This window comes from Pecten maximus, chromosome 10 (genome assembly GCF_902652985.1).
Source record: "Pecten maximus chromosome 10, xPecMax1.1, whole genome shotgun sequence".
Taxonomy (NCBI): Eukaryota; Metazoa; Mollusca; class Bivalvia; order Pectinida; family Pectinidae; genus Pecten; species Pecten maximus.
This window is the reverse complement of record NC_047024.1, coordinates 9,873,852-9,890,025: the sequence shown is the minus strand read 5'-3', so window position 1 is coordinate 9,890,025 and position 16,174 is coordinate 9,873,852. Positions and strand designations below refer to the sequence as shown.

At 35.9% G+C, this 16,174-nt stretch overlaps 1 protein-coding gene across 1 annotated transcript in view; it reads left to right on the top strand.

Annotated features, from left to right (window-relative positions):
• The first annotated feature begins 384 nt into the window (after positions 1-384).
• Positions 385-16,174, top strand: part of LOC117335989 — a 29,653-nt gene continuing 13,863 nt past the window's right edge. Inside the window, 27 exon segments of the mRNA XM_033896295.1 lie at positions 385-539; positions 1,106-1,192; positions 1,589-1,702; positions 1,984-2,121; positions 2,443-2,544; positions 2,860-2,938; positions 3,429-3,558; positions 3,846-3,894; positions 4,123-4,223; positions 5,000-5,066; positions 5,228-6,769; positions 6,810-7,134; positions 7,734-7,867; positions 8,409-8,491; positions 8,652-8,737; positions 9,235-9,391; positions 9,876-9,953; positions 10,189-10,228; positions 10,459-10,544; positions 11,453-11,580; positions 11,820-11,890; positions 12,226-12,316; positions 13,195-13,334; positions 13,955-14,041; positions 14,425-14,549; positions 15,268-15,441; positions 15,862-15,981. Of these exon segments, the coding sequence (XP_033752186.1) occupies positions 537-539; positions 1,106-1,192; positions 1,589-1,702; positions 1,984-2,121; positions 2,443-2,544; positions 2,860-2,938; positions 3,429-3,558; positions 3,846-3,894; positions 4,123-4,223; positions 5,000-5,066; positions 5,228-6,769; positions 6,810-7,134; positions 7,734-7,867; positions 8,409-8,491; positions 8,652-8,737; positions 9,235-9,391; positions 9,876-9,953; positions 10,189-10,228; positions 10,459-10,544; positions 11,453-11,580; positions 11,820-11,890; positions 12,226-12,316; positions 13,195-13,334; positions 13,955-14,041; positions 14,425-14,549; positions 15,268-15,441; positions 15,862-15,981 (4,337 nt within the window). The 5' untranslated portion in view covers positions 385-536.

Here is a 16,174-nt window from a genome sequence, read left to right as displayed (position 1 = left end):
GATAGTTTTTCAGCAAAAAAATTGTCTGATCACCAAAACCCATGTGGTTCGGATGTTCAAAGTTAGCATATATATTCTAGAGATTATATATTTATATTTGACGACAAGTAATTGATATCTTTCCTGTAATCGGTGTTTGGCATCTCCAATTTCATACAAAATATATTTTATTGCTTGGACCCTACGAGTTACGGCAACAGTTAACTCCCCTTTCCAAGAAATACGAAAATAAATACACGAAGATCCAACAATTATCAACAGCATTTAAATAAGCTTTAACAACCCCATTTTTAACTTAACCCACAACAAATAATTAAGTAAAGGGTTGAATAAATGGCTGTTCATACTACCTACGAAATGATAATTATATACGAAACTAAATAATAATATGGCGCCAGTTGTTGAACTCCGAAGTCCCGATTCTTTCTGATTTATTTTCTACAAGGCAACGTCGACGACACCAAATGGGTCTATATGGACTATATGCAATAAGTATCTGTTACTGCAGAAAATGCTGATGATTCTTTAAACTGAAAATGGTTAGTTTTATTAATCGCTTTATGATGTGAAATGGACTCTACGTACATTATGATCACGGACTCGGTTTTGCTAATTTAGAAATTAGATTAGATAGGTCTAATCGGTGATAATTATTTACCGTGATAAACTACCTATATCTTTATCCCAATTTGGTATATGGTTTTGTCTTTTTCCCTAAAGAGAATTACTTGTAACAATATACTGGGTAAAATGCCGAAAGTCTACAAAACGTATACAAATTCATATAAAATGCAAGCCTATCGACTTAAAAAGCATGGGACTCTTTATAATTTAATTATAAGACTAAACATGACCATGTGATTCATCTGATGCCTTCACCTTAATATGTGTTGTCATTGTGCCATTAGATATATGTCATGTTATAACAAATTGTTGTTACAATGGTTGTCAAAACAGTTTTTCATTATAACATTTTGAAGAAGCTTTTATAATGCATGGTGGGATATATATATAGATATCCCTGAAAATTGAAGATTCTAAACCTAAATGCACATCAGTCGATAGGAATTAAAGAGTTATTAACCTCTTTTTTATCCTGCCTTAGATTCGGATAGCAGCTCTCAATGATTCGAGCAGTGAAGATGATAGTCGAGCTCAAAGGAACCCGGCCAGAAGAACTAAGGAGGCAAAGGTATAATAGCCATGTCAATCCTTTCTGCAACAATCCTCTCATTTATGCCAAAACATGTGCATTCTGTATTAAATGGGTCATATTTTGAAAGTATTATAGATAAACCTGCCATAGGCTGCTAATGCACTTTATGATACCCCAATGTAATTTTGGTTGTCATATATATATATGTACACCATGTTTGACTTCCCACTCTCATCAATTCTGTCATCAATCCTCACTAAGTCACAGTTGAATACTAATGTACAGAAAAAAAAGACACTTAAAATTTTACCTTCTAAAAGTAAAAAAATTCCCTTGAACCTATGTCAAAATGTATGTATGTATGTAAGATAGAAGTGCCTTGATGAATTTTAAATGTTGGATACCATTTCACCCTTATATGATTGATGACAGGAGTCTGAAGCTTTCACCTTGTATGATGCGGCACTGCGACTACAGAGACATGGTGATGTAGATTTGGCAGAGACTGCGTTCAAGGATCTACTCAATCATGGATTCCTCAGAGAGGTTAGTCTCAATAGAATTTGACTTGTAGAGAAATTATTCTAGTTATGATATTGATCACTTCAATATATGTTCTACTGAAAAGTGTAGAAGTTGGTTTCGTTTGAAATTTTATTCAGAATACTTCTAATTCTTTTAAATGCAAAATTCAATGTATTTCAAGTGTTTGTCAGAAATAAAAACTTATAATTTCATCATATTAATTTTGCACTGCAAACTTTAAATTTAGCTTTAAAGCATTTGTTGAATTCAGAAAATTCACAATTTATGTTGATATTATACAGACAGCACAATTGGTTGATGATGAAGAAGAAGGGGCAGACCAGGATGGACTTCGCCTGCTGTACTCCATTCACAAAAATCTGGCCAGTATGGCACTGCATAGAGGGGACCTACAGTCAGCCATCTGGTCCTATGTAGAGGTTAGTGAAATCACTTTTAATATTTAGAAACTTGGAAGGCAGGGATCAGCATTGATGGAACTTTCCTGTAGCTATATTGTCGTGTTTACAGAAGTATGTCCACTCCATTTGCCCAATAGTTTGGTTCTGTATATGTTGTTGCCGGTTTGGAGATTTTTCTCTACTGACTTTGATGTTCCTCAGATTGTTTAGATAACAACTTTTTTCCCAGAGACACTTGATTTTATCCTATTTATTACTTATTTTACATTTTAATTGTTTCTTGGAATTCTTCATCTTTGGATTTTAGAAAGATTCCTTGTAAATGATTTTGTATTTCAGGCAGTAAAAATTGACACAACAGAAGTGACAGTCTGGTACAAGATTGGAACCATTGCTCTCAAGATTTACAACTTCCCACTTGCCAGACTGGGCTTTGAAAAGGTAACATAATGTTGTTTCTGCAATGGCTTTTTTTGTGAGGTAAGATTAAATTTTTGAGTGTAATATGAGTCAAGTCATCAATCCTCCTCAGCTACTGCAAAGATACCTGCTGGTGTTGAATACAGAATACATTGTGCTGTTGTAGTATTTACAGTTATTTAAGGGATACTTTTAGTACAATGTTAACTTTATTTCATTCCATGTGAAATTTTTCCATGCAATCAATTGGGGATGGGATTCATTTCATGACTCATTTTCTTGCCCTTGACTGGTATTTTAATTGTGACCGAACTTTGTGATTTGATGTTATTTCAGGGACTACACTGTAATCCTAACCACTGGCCATGCCTGGACCATGTTATTACACTACTGTATGCCATGAACGATTACTGGAGTAAGTTTCTCTCACCAGTACAGACATCAGAGATTTCTGAAAAGTAGAATCCAGAATTATGCATTATAACCGATGTCATTAGTTATTCAAACTTTCAAAGCAGTTCCTGTAATTTTAGAATGTGATTGTTTATTATTGTCATTTTGTACCATCAATTTAGATCGCCATGTATTACATACATATGAACACCCACACGATACAGTGAAGTAAGTCAATGAGATACGTGAAAGTACATCCTATTCAATACACCACATAGTTTTCTGTTCACCTAAAGATTTTGCAGATACAAAGGATAGATTATATTTCCCTTGAAGCATGCAGTATTGTCAAAAAGACATGTTTTTTTGATGAGTCAAAATCATACTCCTTTTGTTTACTGAAGTGCTTGTATATTGTATCTCTCAGTTTCTTTGAAGAGGAACAAATTAAAATGAAATGCATAATATGTGATATGCATATTAAAGAGTAATCTCAATTTAACATCTTACAGATTGTCTGTACTACATCTCACGAGCTCTAGAGAAGGATTCGGAGTACACCAAGGGTCTGGTGCTCAGGAAGCAAATTTTTAAAGAGCACCCATCTCTAAAATATGACACAGATGAAATGTTTGAAAAGTGGTAAGACTTCATCTTTTGTTTATATGGAAACAGACATTTATGATTAATGGAAACCTGGCTTTGTGATTTAATCCTGTTTCATCTTTTATATCTGGTATTTGAATTATGTTGAATAAGCTAGTTGGTAACTAAATTAAATGTGTTAATATACTTTCATATGTTTAAGTGAGTACCCTACTATATTTCAGAACAAAAAACCTACAAATGTGTTACTTTTCTTACCTTATTGTACAATAAATATACATACAAATTGTGTTGGGTATCTCCATATTGTTTATATTGTACAGTGATCCAGTTATCATGCTAGCTAAAGTGGACCCATCAGAGTCAGAGGAGGTAAGAGCCGAATCCATTTTTATCAATAAAACATAATTTATGATGCTCTTTCTAAGCACTCGACACCAAATTCAAGAAAAAAAATAAAAGATTGGTATGATCAAATGCATTCTTAAATGCTATAGTTTCTTATGAGCTTTGATTAATAACACTGCAGCAGTATTAAGTTTTTGTTTTGTATACTTCATGCTACAATACAAAAAACAACTGTGTATTGTTTTTTAACAGTATATCAACGAGGCACTAGATTTAAGAGACAGACGAAGAGAATTGGCCAAGGAACCTGAGCCTCTCCCCATCAAACTCACAAAACCAATCACTCATTTTACGTAAGTTTTCTGCTACAGCAAGACCCCATATTGGAGATACAGGGTGCCTTGTAGCTATCACAAAATCAATGTGAAAGTTGAAGGTCATAAAGTAAAAGGTCAATATCAATTATTAATTTTCAATGATGAGCATTCTGCTATGAGATGATTATGGAAAGTTGGTCAGACTTAAACAAGGAATCAACAGAACAAAGGTCAAGGTCAAGGTTTTTTTGGTCAAATGAGAAGGTCCAATTTGTATCGTTTTACCGATGAACACTTTGTTATGATTCCGTGAAGCAATGTTGGTTGTAATTAAGCAAGAAGTGAACTCACCAAAGGTCCATGTCAAAAGTTGAATATATTTATTATTATCATTTTACTGGTGAATGAAGCAAAAGCTGGTTGGAATTAGGTAAGGAGTCATCTGACCAAAGGTCAGTGTCACTTGGTCAAAGGTCAAAGTCACTGGGTTAAAAGTCCAGGTACAATTTTTAGTCTTTCTGACCCGCACTGTTCTAGTTGATTTTATTTGATATACAAGTTTTGGGTTTCTCTGTTGTACCTCAAGCTCTTATCTAGATTATTTTGATGGTTTATCAAAGGTGACATAACATTTTATTAAAAAACAATGATTTTGGTACATTCAATATGGTTTCAAATTCAGTATCACAATTATAGTAATAGTAAATCCTATAGCAATATTAAATTCTATTTATTACTTAATATGTTTTACTTGTTAAAGAGGATTAGGACTAGTTATAGACGTCTGTTTATGATTCATTATTTCTGTTCAGATGGAAGAACTTGGGAGAAAGTCTTGTGGAACTGTATGATAGGGCCAAACACTCAGATCCTCCTTTGGTAAGCAGTAATCTGGTTTTAATGAAACATAAACTTTTACGTTTATTATTTGTGAAACATTTTTGGGAAATTGATGTGTTATGAATATCTTTCTTGAAAATATCTATCTGAGTCCAAAAGTATTTTCTTATGCCAGTGCATTCTGATACTATGATTTTCAGAGCCTGGGACTACGAGTTGACCTGTCAGAGTACAGTAACTGTACAGATAGACCTACTGTTATACCTGGTGTATGTAAATCACCTATTGTACAGGAGGCGTCGGATAATTCAGGTGAAATGGAAGTTGACTCTGTTACTGTGGATACCAATGAAACAAAATCTAAAGAGGATAAAAACAGGGATGAAAATAATACATTAGAACATGATGTCCAGATGATAACAGAGGATCCAACTGCTCCGTTAGATTCTCAAAGAGAAAAAGATCATGATGCCATGGATATTGGTGATGCACAAGATCAAATAAAATCTATTTCCTCTCTGATGCCATCCGCTTCATTTGCGATAATATTACCATCATCCCCACTGTCAACAGCTGTTGTGAGTCAGGCAAATATAACAGATTCACCTATACCAACAGTTGATGTGAGTCAGGTAAACAAAACAGATTCAGCTATACCAACAGTTGATGTGAGTCAGGCTAACAAAACAGATTCAGCTACACTAACAGTTGATGTGAGTCGGGCAAACAAAACAGATTCAGCTATACTAACAGTTGATGTGAGTCGGGCAAACAAAGCAGATTCAGCTATACCAACAGTTGATGTGAGTCGGGCAAACAAAACAGATTCCCCTATAGTACCAGCTGATGTTGAGATGCCACTTGAGACTGTCCCCAAGTCTCTGCAGGCAGTGCCAAGTAATTATCCATCAACAACTGTCTCTGAGTCTCGAGAATTCTTCAGTGAAAAGGAGCCTCCTCTGACACTCAATAAAGAAAAACAGCCACTCACACGTTCTCTCACTGAACTAGAGCACTCGTCTGATCTTTCCGAGCTGCAAGAAACTCTTGTTTTAAGATTGTCACCAATAAACACTTCGCCGGAAATTCCAAGCAAGGTTTCACAGTTTTCAGATGTGTCTGAGCCACCACAAACAACTCCTTTAGGAGACCTTTCACCTTCATCGAGACTGCCAGTCAAACTGCCACAGTCATGTACTGTTACAGAGACTCGACAGATATTGCCTGTAACAGGTATGTCGCCAACTGTTTCAACAAAATCTGTTGCAGAAACATCACAGATAACGACAACTGTCGCTGAGACAATGGAGACCGAATCTTTTTCAGAAATACCACGTACAAATGTTTCAGGAACTCCACAGATGTTGTCATCAGCTACACTACCTGCAACTGTTTCAGGAACTTCACCGACATTGTCATCAGGGAAGTTGGCTATAACATCTGTTTCTGGAATTGTACAGACAACATCATCAGGGTTACTGCCAACAACACCTGTGCCAGGGATGTTACCGTCATCGCCAGTTTCTGGAATATCACATACTACACCAATATCGGGATTCCCGCATACAGCACAGAGTTCAGGAATACCACATACAACACCAATTTCTGAAATACCACATGCAACACCAATTTCTAGAATACCACATATCTCACCGATTTCTGGAATACCACATACATCACCGATTTCTGGAATTCCACATACATCACCAATTTCTGAAATGCAACATACCACACCTGATATCTGAAATGACACACACAGCACCAATTTCTGGAATACCACAGACAACACCAATTTCTGGAATACCATATACATCACCGATTTCTGGAATACCACATACATCACCAATTTCTGGAATACCACAAACAACACTGATTTCTGGAATACCACAGACAACTCCGATTTCTGGAATACCACAGACAACTCTGATTTCTGGAATACCACAGACAACTCCGATTTCTGGCATACCACAGACAACACCTGTTTCTGCCCCTATGTCAGGACTAGTACACACTCCAGTAACAGAATTGTCATATACGGTACCGACAATGTCCACACCTACATCACCATTGTCTACACCTGGTGTACATCGGACATCAACTATAACAGGTATGTAGCAGTTACGTCATTATTATACTGTATTCTGTTTTATGTTTGCTGGCATGGGTTTATTGCTCCCTATAGTAACCGCTGGCTACTTCCCTAAACAACATGTGTCTTATGCTTTCCAGGGTAGCTGGGGTAAAATGTAATGTGCAGTGACACAACCACAATAGTATAAGTTGGTTGACGATATCGGCTTTCACTAAGAATCACAAACTGTCTTGTATTTGTAGGGATTAAACCACACACCTTAGATCTTCTCCTGATGTTGTTAAGTCTGATGATCTACTGCCTGAGCTATCATGACTTGGTATTCTAAGTCTGAGTGATGATATATTGTCACGGATGCTGTTTTGAATGATTATGCCAGAAAACATGAACATGAATGTGGTGTTTTGTGCCATTTACCATTGTCTTCTCTTCCATCTGTCCAATTTTCCATCTTTGATATACTGAGATAATTCTCCAGTCAACATCTTCATTTGAAAAACCCTAAGAAGATTATACCAGATTATTAAGCTTAATGTCACCAGTTCTTGCTTCCATATTTAATTTCACATTAAAATGATATATTATAAAAATTGAACACTTTATCATTTCCCTAGCTCTTCATGACCACACATGTGCAGCACCTGTGGAGACGGAGGACCTGGGAAAAGGGCGTGGCAGGGCACCTAAAAGGAAGAGAGGGTTCATACCAGATGACTTCGGACTCAGTGTCAAACGTAGGAGTGCCAGGGTAAGTGTGGTTCAACATTATTTATCACTACTAGATGTATGCCTATTAATGTCTCATGAATTAGCCAAGATGGCTACCCCTGTCACACCACATGGAGCTGATTGATTATTTTTGTCTACCCTTTTGTCATATATAGGCATTACTTCTGTTTAAGACATATTGTTGATAAGACATGATTAAATTGTCAAGATCATTTGGCAGTGGCCATGACGTTTGAGCAATTGTTATGAACCATGTCTCAGCTCTACGTTGTAATCTCAGACCAGTAACTGAAAGGGTACACCCATATCCATGTTAGAAAAAGTATAATTCTGGGAATTTCTCATTTTGGCTGTCCACGGATCCGGACCTTTTCATTATTGTTGACAATTTTCAGATGATATCATGTTTACTAGATGTTACTTAGACTACCTGGTGTAAACCATGCAAAGATAAATTAGTGAGTATCCTTTACCTAATAGAACAGAACTTGTTACAGCTATTCAGAAGCCCAATCCTCGTGTTCCTCCACTCCTTCAATATTTGTATCATTTTTTTTAAGGTGAGAAATGTTAGTAAACCGAAAGAAGAACCCAGTGTTAATTTTGAAGAGCTCCTCATCTCCTTCCTGCCATCTAGTCTTAAGTAAGTATACATGTACATTGTGTATATTCAAATTATTTATCACAAATCGTTGCTTCAGACAAAAAAATGTCGATGATGATACAGAAATGTGTTACAAATTGTTACTTCAGACAAAATAATAAAGACATTTATAAAGATGTTTTACAAATTGCTTCTTCAGACAAAATAATGAGGATGATGATACCGAAATGCTGGTGATACAGGAACAGGAACAGTCAGTACAAAATGGAGAAGAGAAGACTACAGGTACAAACCATCCTTTTGTGTTGTCGTGTTATTTGTTTAGATTCAGAAATCTTATCTTAAAAAGCAGACATAATTACTTGTCTCCGAAAACATTCAGTTATGAATTTTGTTGGATTCCATTGAAGATGTTACTCTTTAGTGGTATAAGTCATTTGTTTGGAGACCATGGTAGCTCAGTCAGTTAAAGCGCCGGCCATGTAATCTCTGGTGAAGATCTGAGGTGTGTGGTTGGATGCTTTCTTCCCGTGTCAGTTTGTTGTTCCTTGGAAGCTGAAAAACCAACCGGGCTTTGCTGTCATGGTTCTGTCCTTGGGCAAGATCCTTTACATTGCGCTGGATGGCAGTCGACAGGCCTCTTGTATGTTGTTAAGTTAGGTAGCCACCAACTACTACAAGGAGACTCCACTTCAAAATGACCCTTGCTGTTCACAGGGGGATAAACCCAGCAAACAAACATTTGTCTGTATTGATTAAGGAGAGTTATCATTTTGTGACAGGTGGTGATACAGAGCCGATAACAGAAGTACAGAAACTGACCACAACAGAAGATACAGAGGTTAGAGAATTCTTAAAACAGAACATCAAAAACGGAGGAACAATTTGTCTGATGCTGCGTTACCTCTTTGCCTTGGCAAAACATGGGGATACTAAATGGTAGGCATCTTTTATTCAGCATTGTTGACATAGGGGTAGGGTTTCACCTAGGTGAGAAAGGTGTGCTATTGTATTGTCGTGTTATTTGTTTGGATTCAGAAATTTTATCATAAAAATTCATCACTTTGACCTATATTTTGACCTACATCAAAGAAAAGATTTGTCCATACTCGATCTCCTACACTACTTGTCACTTGAACTTCATACTTGGGTATGGGTTCACCTTATTTATTACGAATTAATCATCGGTACATTCTTGGTATATATAATTTCACATCCAGTTGAGACTGGAATTTGCCTGATTGCCTTGTTACAAGGAAATTATGTCAGAAATTTGATGTCAGTCTTGATGAATGATTAGAAACTGGTCCTGATATGATCTGTGTTGTACTTACCTCGTATGATGCTTTGTTTTACCATATATAATATGTATATATAAAGGTATCATTACTGTACACATGATACTGTGTTTTATTTTTACCAGGCCATCAGGACTGACAGACATATATCTGAAGGTTTATAGTCGCACTAGAAAACACTTCGATCTCCCGGACATCTTCAGGTGAGTAATGTATACACACAGGTAATTCATATTCATATTAGAAAAAAAAAGTTATTTAAAAACTTGAAGATTATAATTTATGATTGTTTAATTGACATGTGTGTTTTAAAAATGTGAAGTAAATACAAAATCAACTGTGACTTATTTTTTGCTTTCAACCGTAATGAATTACAGCTAGATATTGATACTACTGTTAAAATCAGATTGATAACCCCATCTGTCTGTTTCATTTTAGCTTGAGTGATTCTGAGGAATACACACAGAACTTGGGAAAGGTAAGCATAGGTCCTTCTATGTTTGTCTCGGTTTACATCACATAAGATTATAATGGTACTCTTTCACAATTGTTTGTCCATCATGGGTATGAATGTTGGCGACTATTTGTACTTTCTGACAGTGTGTCACTTGTTAGGACTGCTGTCTGCTGACAAAATTATATGGCATGTAAATATCTCATGAGATAAGTTGATCTTGTACTCTACCATTCATTATTTACTTTAAACAGACATGCCAGTTAGCAGCAGAATTTCAGCTTGATCAATGGATTGTGAATAACAGACTGACCCTCTCGCCTGGTAGTTCTCCGAGGAGGTAAGACATTGTACCACAGTTATAAGTTCTACTAGTTTAGTTACCCCTCACAAAATGAAATACTACTTTTCTCCTTAATTAAAGCTAAAACTGTTAGATTCGTGGTGTAAAGAGATATTACTGCATGGCAGCGTTGCTCACACTACAGATTATCCAGCGTTGCTCACACTACAGATTATCCAGCGTTGCTCACAATACAGATTATCCAGCGTTGCTCACACTACAGATTATCTAGCGTTGCTCACACTACAGATTATCAGCATAATATGACAAACTTCGCCTACCATATAATAGAGATGACAGTTAAAAGATATGTCTAAATAAGGAAAAAATCTAAATAAGGAAACAGTTACACAATTACTGATTTTGTTCGATGTCAATTGAGGTTACAGGTTGGTATTAAGTTTCATTGACAGGTTTAATGTTAACGCAAAAAGTTTAAATGGCAGGTTAGAAATTATCTCAAAAAGTTAAATTGGCAGGTTAGAGATTAACTCTAAAGGTTAAATTGGCAGGTTAGAGATTAACTCTAAAGGTTAAATTGGCAAGTTAGAGATTAACTCAAAACGTTTAACTGGCAGGTTAGAGATTAACTTTAAAGGTTAAATAAGCAGGTTAGAGATTAACTCTAAAAGTTTAATTGGCAGAATAGAGATTAACTCTTAAGGTTAAATTGGCAGGTTAGAGATTAGATCTTAAGGTTAAATTGGCAGGTTAAAGTTTAGATCTAAAGGTTTCATTGGCAGGTCAGAGATTAACTCTAAAGGTTTAATTGGCAGGTTAGAGATTAGATCTAAATGTTTCATTGGCAGGTTAGAGGTTAACTCAAAAGTTTCATTGGCAGGTTAGAGATTAACTTCAAGTTTGATTAAAAAGTTTGATTTTAATTCTGCATGTTTAATTAATAGTCCAGGGTCACAGCAGTTGCAGACATCTGACCTCCCCTCTCACTGTAACGATGACCTCTGGTTCATCACCGGACTGACAGGATGTGGTGAGGTCATGGGTTCAAACTGGCTTCCTCATTGTATTAGAGGTATGATTAGCTTGCAATTGCCTTTGAATTGTTTCAGCTAATTTATTTTTGAATAGTTGAGTCTTGATTTTGATATAAATTATACTTCAATTTGATTTAATTGAATTTGGGAAAAAATCTATCTGTTTTAAAACAAATTTGAAAATTTGGTTATAATTTTGAAATGATTGTAGAAAGAAGTATGTTAAAGTGATCCACTAATGCTTGTTACAGTTTGATTATATTGATGTGAATTACAGTGTATTGGATGAAGTCCCGGTTTTACATGCTGCAAGGCAAAATGGATGATGCCTTGTTTTGTTTCCAAAAGGTGAGACCTTCAAATCAGAAATTCCATGATTGTAGATGTTAGTTATCACGTAGGTTTCTGTCATGTAATCGTGTCATCAGTGATCTATATGACACATGACTTCTGTATTTATATATCATGTATAAACCATATGTTGTGACTGTCTCAGAAATGGAGTCCAACACAACTTATATAGCTCATTAGCCATTCCTGCATCTTTTTAAATGAGCTGAAATCTTCTATGTGTCAAATGCGTTTGTTTGGTAATAAATTTAACTGATTGAAGTTTGGTAATAAATTTAACTGATTGAAGTATTGCTTGTGTAATGATGTGTGACCTTCTGTCAACATTTCAGACTTTGGAGTACTTGGAGTATAGTAAGAAACAAGGGGAGCCTGCCAGGATATGTCTTGTCAACTGTAAAATGGACAGGATCATAGCTATAGGTGAACAATGTTAACTACTTAGTTAAAATCATTTCTTATCCTTTTTTTCTTCTGAAATTTATTACATAAAAGTTCATAAATTTCATCCATATTTACATTTGATGCTTGTTTATTATCGAAAGGAGCAGGAAGGAATATTATTATAACCATACACTCAGATTTTATTCTAACAAAGTTAATCAGAAGATAAAATCTTACTTAAAAGTCATTAAATGATTCATGAATGACATTGACCCAACTACGTTTAAGGTCACAGGAGTCAAAGTTAAACAAGTTTTTATTAGAACTTCTAATAAGATATCCAGTCATCATGGTATTTGGATAGTATTAGTATTGCTCTCAGAGATGAAGGAATTACCTTGGACATAGTGTCTACTTTTATCCATTTGACTAAATCTTGTAAAGAGATCATCATAATGGCCCATAAAAGCAGATGTAAAACCCATTAATTGAATAAATAAATAACATGTTGGCCAAGATCAACTTTAAATATCGCCAGAATAAAAACCTCCCACAACAATATCTTCTGTTCATAAGCTGGATAATTATCATGATAGCATCTTTAGATTTATATCCTCTCTTTTTGAGTTTGAAGCTCACAGAATTTAAGATTAGTAACAGATAAGTGTGATACAGATCCAGTGTACCTCTTGATGTGTTAGATCAGTAACGGTTGAGTAATGCAGGCCCATTGGACCTCTTGTTGTATACGTTTAGTAATGGTTGAGTAATACAGGCCCATTGGACCTCTTGTGTTAGATCCCCATTGGGCCTCTTTTCTGTATAAGTTTAGTAATGGTTGAGTAATACAGACCCATTGAACCTCTTGTTGGGCAATACAGACCCATAACTTGTGTTATCTACCCTTGTTTATACAGACCAGGTTAAGAGTCACCAGGAATCACTCCACAGATGTCAGTCACTGGAGGAGACACAGAAGCTGTATGAGTCTGGGAACTATGAGAAAGTGGTGGACTTTATACTTCAAACATTTACACAACCACAACTCAAGGGGAAGGTGAGGGGTTAAAGGTCATTAATAAGTAAAGGGACATTATATATGATTTTGGTAAGGTGAGGGGTTAAAGGTCATTAATAAGTAAGGGGACATTATATTTGATTTTGGTAAGGTGAGGGGTTAAAGGTCATTAATAAGTAAGGGGACCTTATGTATGGTTTTGGTAAGGTGAGGATTTAAAGGTCATTAATAAGTAAGGGGACATTATATATGATTTTGGTAAGGTGAGGGGTTAAAGGTCATTAATAAGTAAGGGGACATTATATTTGATTTTGGTAAGGTGAGGGGTTAAAGGTCATTAATAAGTAAGGGGACATTATATTTGATTTTGGTAAGGTGAGGGGTTAAAGGTCATTAATAAGTAAGGGGACCTTATGTATGGTTTTGGTAAGGTGAGGATTTAAAGGTCATTAATAAGTAAGGGGACATTATATATGATTTTGGTAAGGTGCAGGTTAAAGGTCATTAATAAGTAAGGACATAGGTTGGCTATGTGATTGGTATGGCTAACGAGTCGGATGGTATTATCCACAAATGTTGTTAGTTTGTCTAGACTGGCCGTCTCTATCAGTAGACAACAATTGACTAATACATACATGTATAACCAAATCTTTTTGTAGACGGTGGCATTCAGTGCAGCAATACCAGAGCGTCAGTCACAGCTGCTTCTTCTCCAGGACTCTCTCTTTAAGATGGAGGCACACAAGGTGAGTGTATCCTTGTCCTCTGATCTAATGTTTCAATGTTCAAATGTACAGTAGCTCTGTATGCTGACTTCAGTCTTTTACATTTAGTGAGAATTATTTATAAATAGAAGGAAAATGTGATGGAAATTAAAATTTTACTTTTATTTTGTAATTTGTAAGTTCTCAAATTCCAAAGTATTGCACTAGACATTACTATTTTATTCCTCCTTTTCTGATGTTATTACTCTGTGGGTCTTTAGTACTGTACAAAAATCCTAATATCATGGCTTTGTTGGAGTGCAAGGTCCCCTGTGTTACTCAACTGTCCTCAGTTGACATTGCTGTTTCATATCATAGCTTATGTTGTATTCTCATCTTGATTTTGGTTCATCGTTTGTTATCAGAAAGGCATGGTGTGGGGTGAGGTGTCATTCAATGAGGCTGTGCAGTGTTATAAGAAGGCAACCAATACAGAACAGAGGGATGCCTGGAGTGTGACACTGTCCAAGATCTGTCAGAACCTCATCAGGTAAGGTGAAAACTTACATCACCACACTGTCCCAGATCTGTCAGAACCTCATCAGGTAAGGTGAAAACTTACATCACCACACTGTCCCAGATCTGTCAGAACCTCATCAGGTAAGGTGAAAACTTACATCACCACACTGTCCCAGATCTGTCAGAACCTAATCAGGTAAGGTGAAAACTTACATCACCACACTGTCCCAGATCTGTCAGAACCTCATCAGGTAAGGTGAAAACTTACATCACCACACTGTCCCAGATCTGTCAGAACCTCATCAGGTAAGGTGAAAACTTACATCACCACACTGTCCCAGATCTGTCAGAACCTCATCAGGTAAGGTGAAAACTTACATCACCACACTGTCCCAGACATGTCAGAACCTCGTCAGGTCAGACAAAATTCTACATCATTACACTGTCCCAGATCTGTCAGAACCTTATCAGGTCAGACAAAATCATACATCACTATACTGTCCCAGTTTGTATATTGTCTCGCTCCTGAATTCTCAGAAGAGCCATAGTTGCAGTAGATACAAATGTGCCTATTTTAGATAGTTGGATTCAACCAAAAACAATGGCCAAGAGTCGTTTTGAGAAGCTTTACTGTTGACACACCACACAGGGCTTATCATTTACGTCGTAAAGACAAAACACATGTAGTGGACTTTAAATGACATAGAGCTATCATGACCATTATTGCTGAAGTTTTCATTATTTTACAGGATTCTAGACAAAAAGGAGGATGTTTTGAAAGATGTTCCTAACATCAATCTTGTGAGACTGTCTAGAAATTTAATCAGCATCATTGACATCACAATGGCAGCTCCAGACAGTGCAGTTGAAATGCCTATAGGCACAGTGTTACCTTGGATTCTCCTGTATAAGTTAATTAAATTGTAAGTCATCATGATCAATATTAATAGCTGGTGTAACAGTATAAACAGATATCAAACCCAATCCTACATGTTAGACATGGAAAGATTGTAAACAATAGTCTAAGAATTGTTTACAGCCAATATCAAAATTTATTGATAGCACGAAAAAATTAATTACGAACATTCATGCCATGGTTTATGTATATGTGTTATATGCCTGTATTAGATTTTATATTCAGTAATGTAAGTTTACAGCAGAATGTAAGCGATTATGCACGAAATTCATTAACCATGACCTGGGTGCTATGCGGACAACTGAGAAAAATTAGGCCCGTGAAATTACAAAAAAAATATGCAGTAATCATGTGACTAAAAACAAAAGTCCATAGACTTATGATGCGTGGATATGATTTGATATTAACTTGTCAATGGTTGTTATAGTGAGGAAGACAAGATCCGATCCATGCAGGTAGCTACTCAAGAAGCTGGACATGCAGACCTATTGGACGGGATGCCATCTTACCTCATGCTACTAAATATAGCACATGAGTATCTGGCTAGGTACGTACTCATGAGAATTCCACATATGCTGTTCGGTAGAAACATTTCCAGAAAGCAGAGTTTTAATGATTATGATAAATGCTATTTACAATTTGAATACATGCCATTGAATGGTTTTACGATTTTTTGTATGTTTAATTGTTATTATGAGTACACTTAGTTTTCAGTGCTTATTTTTTACTTGTATTTTTGA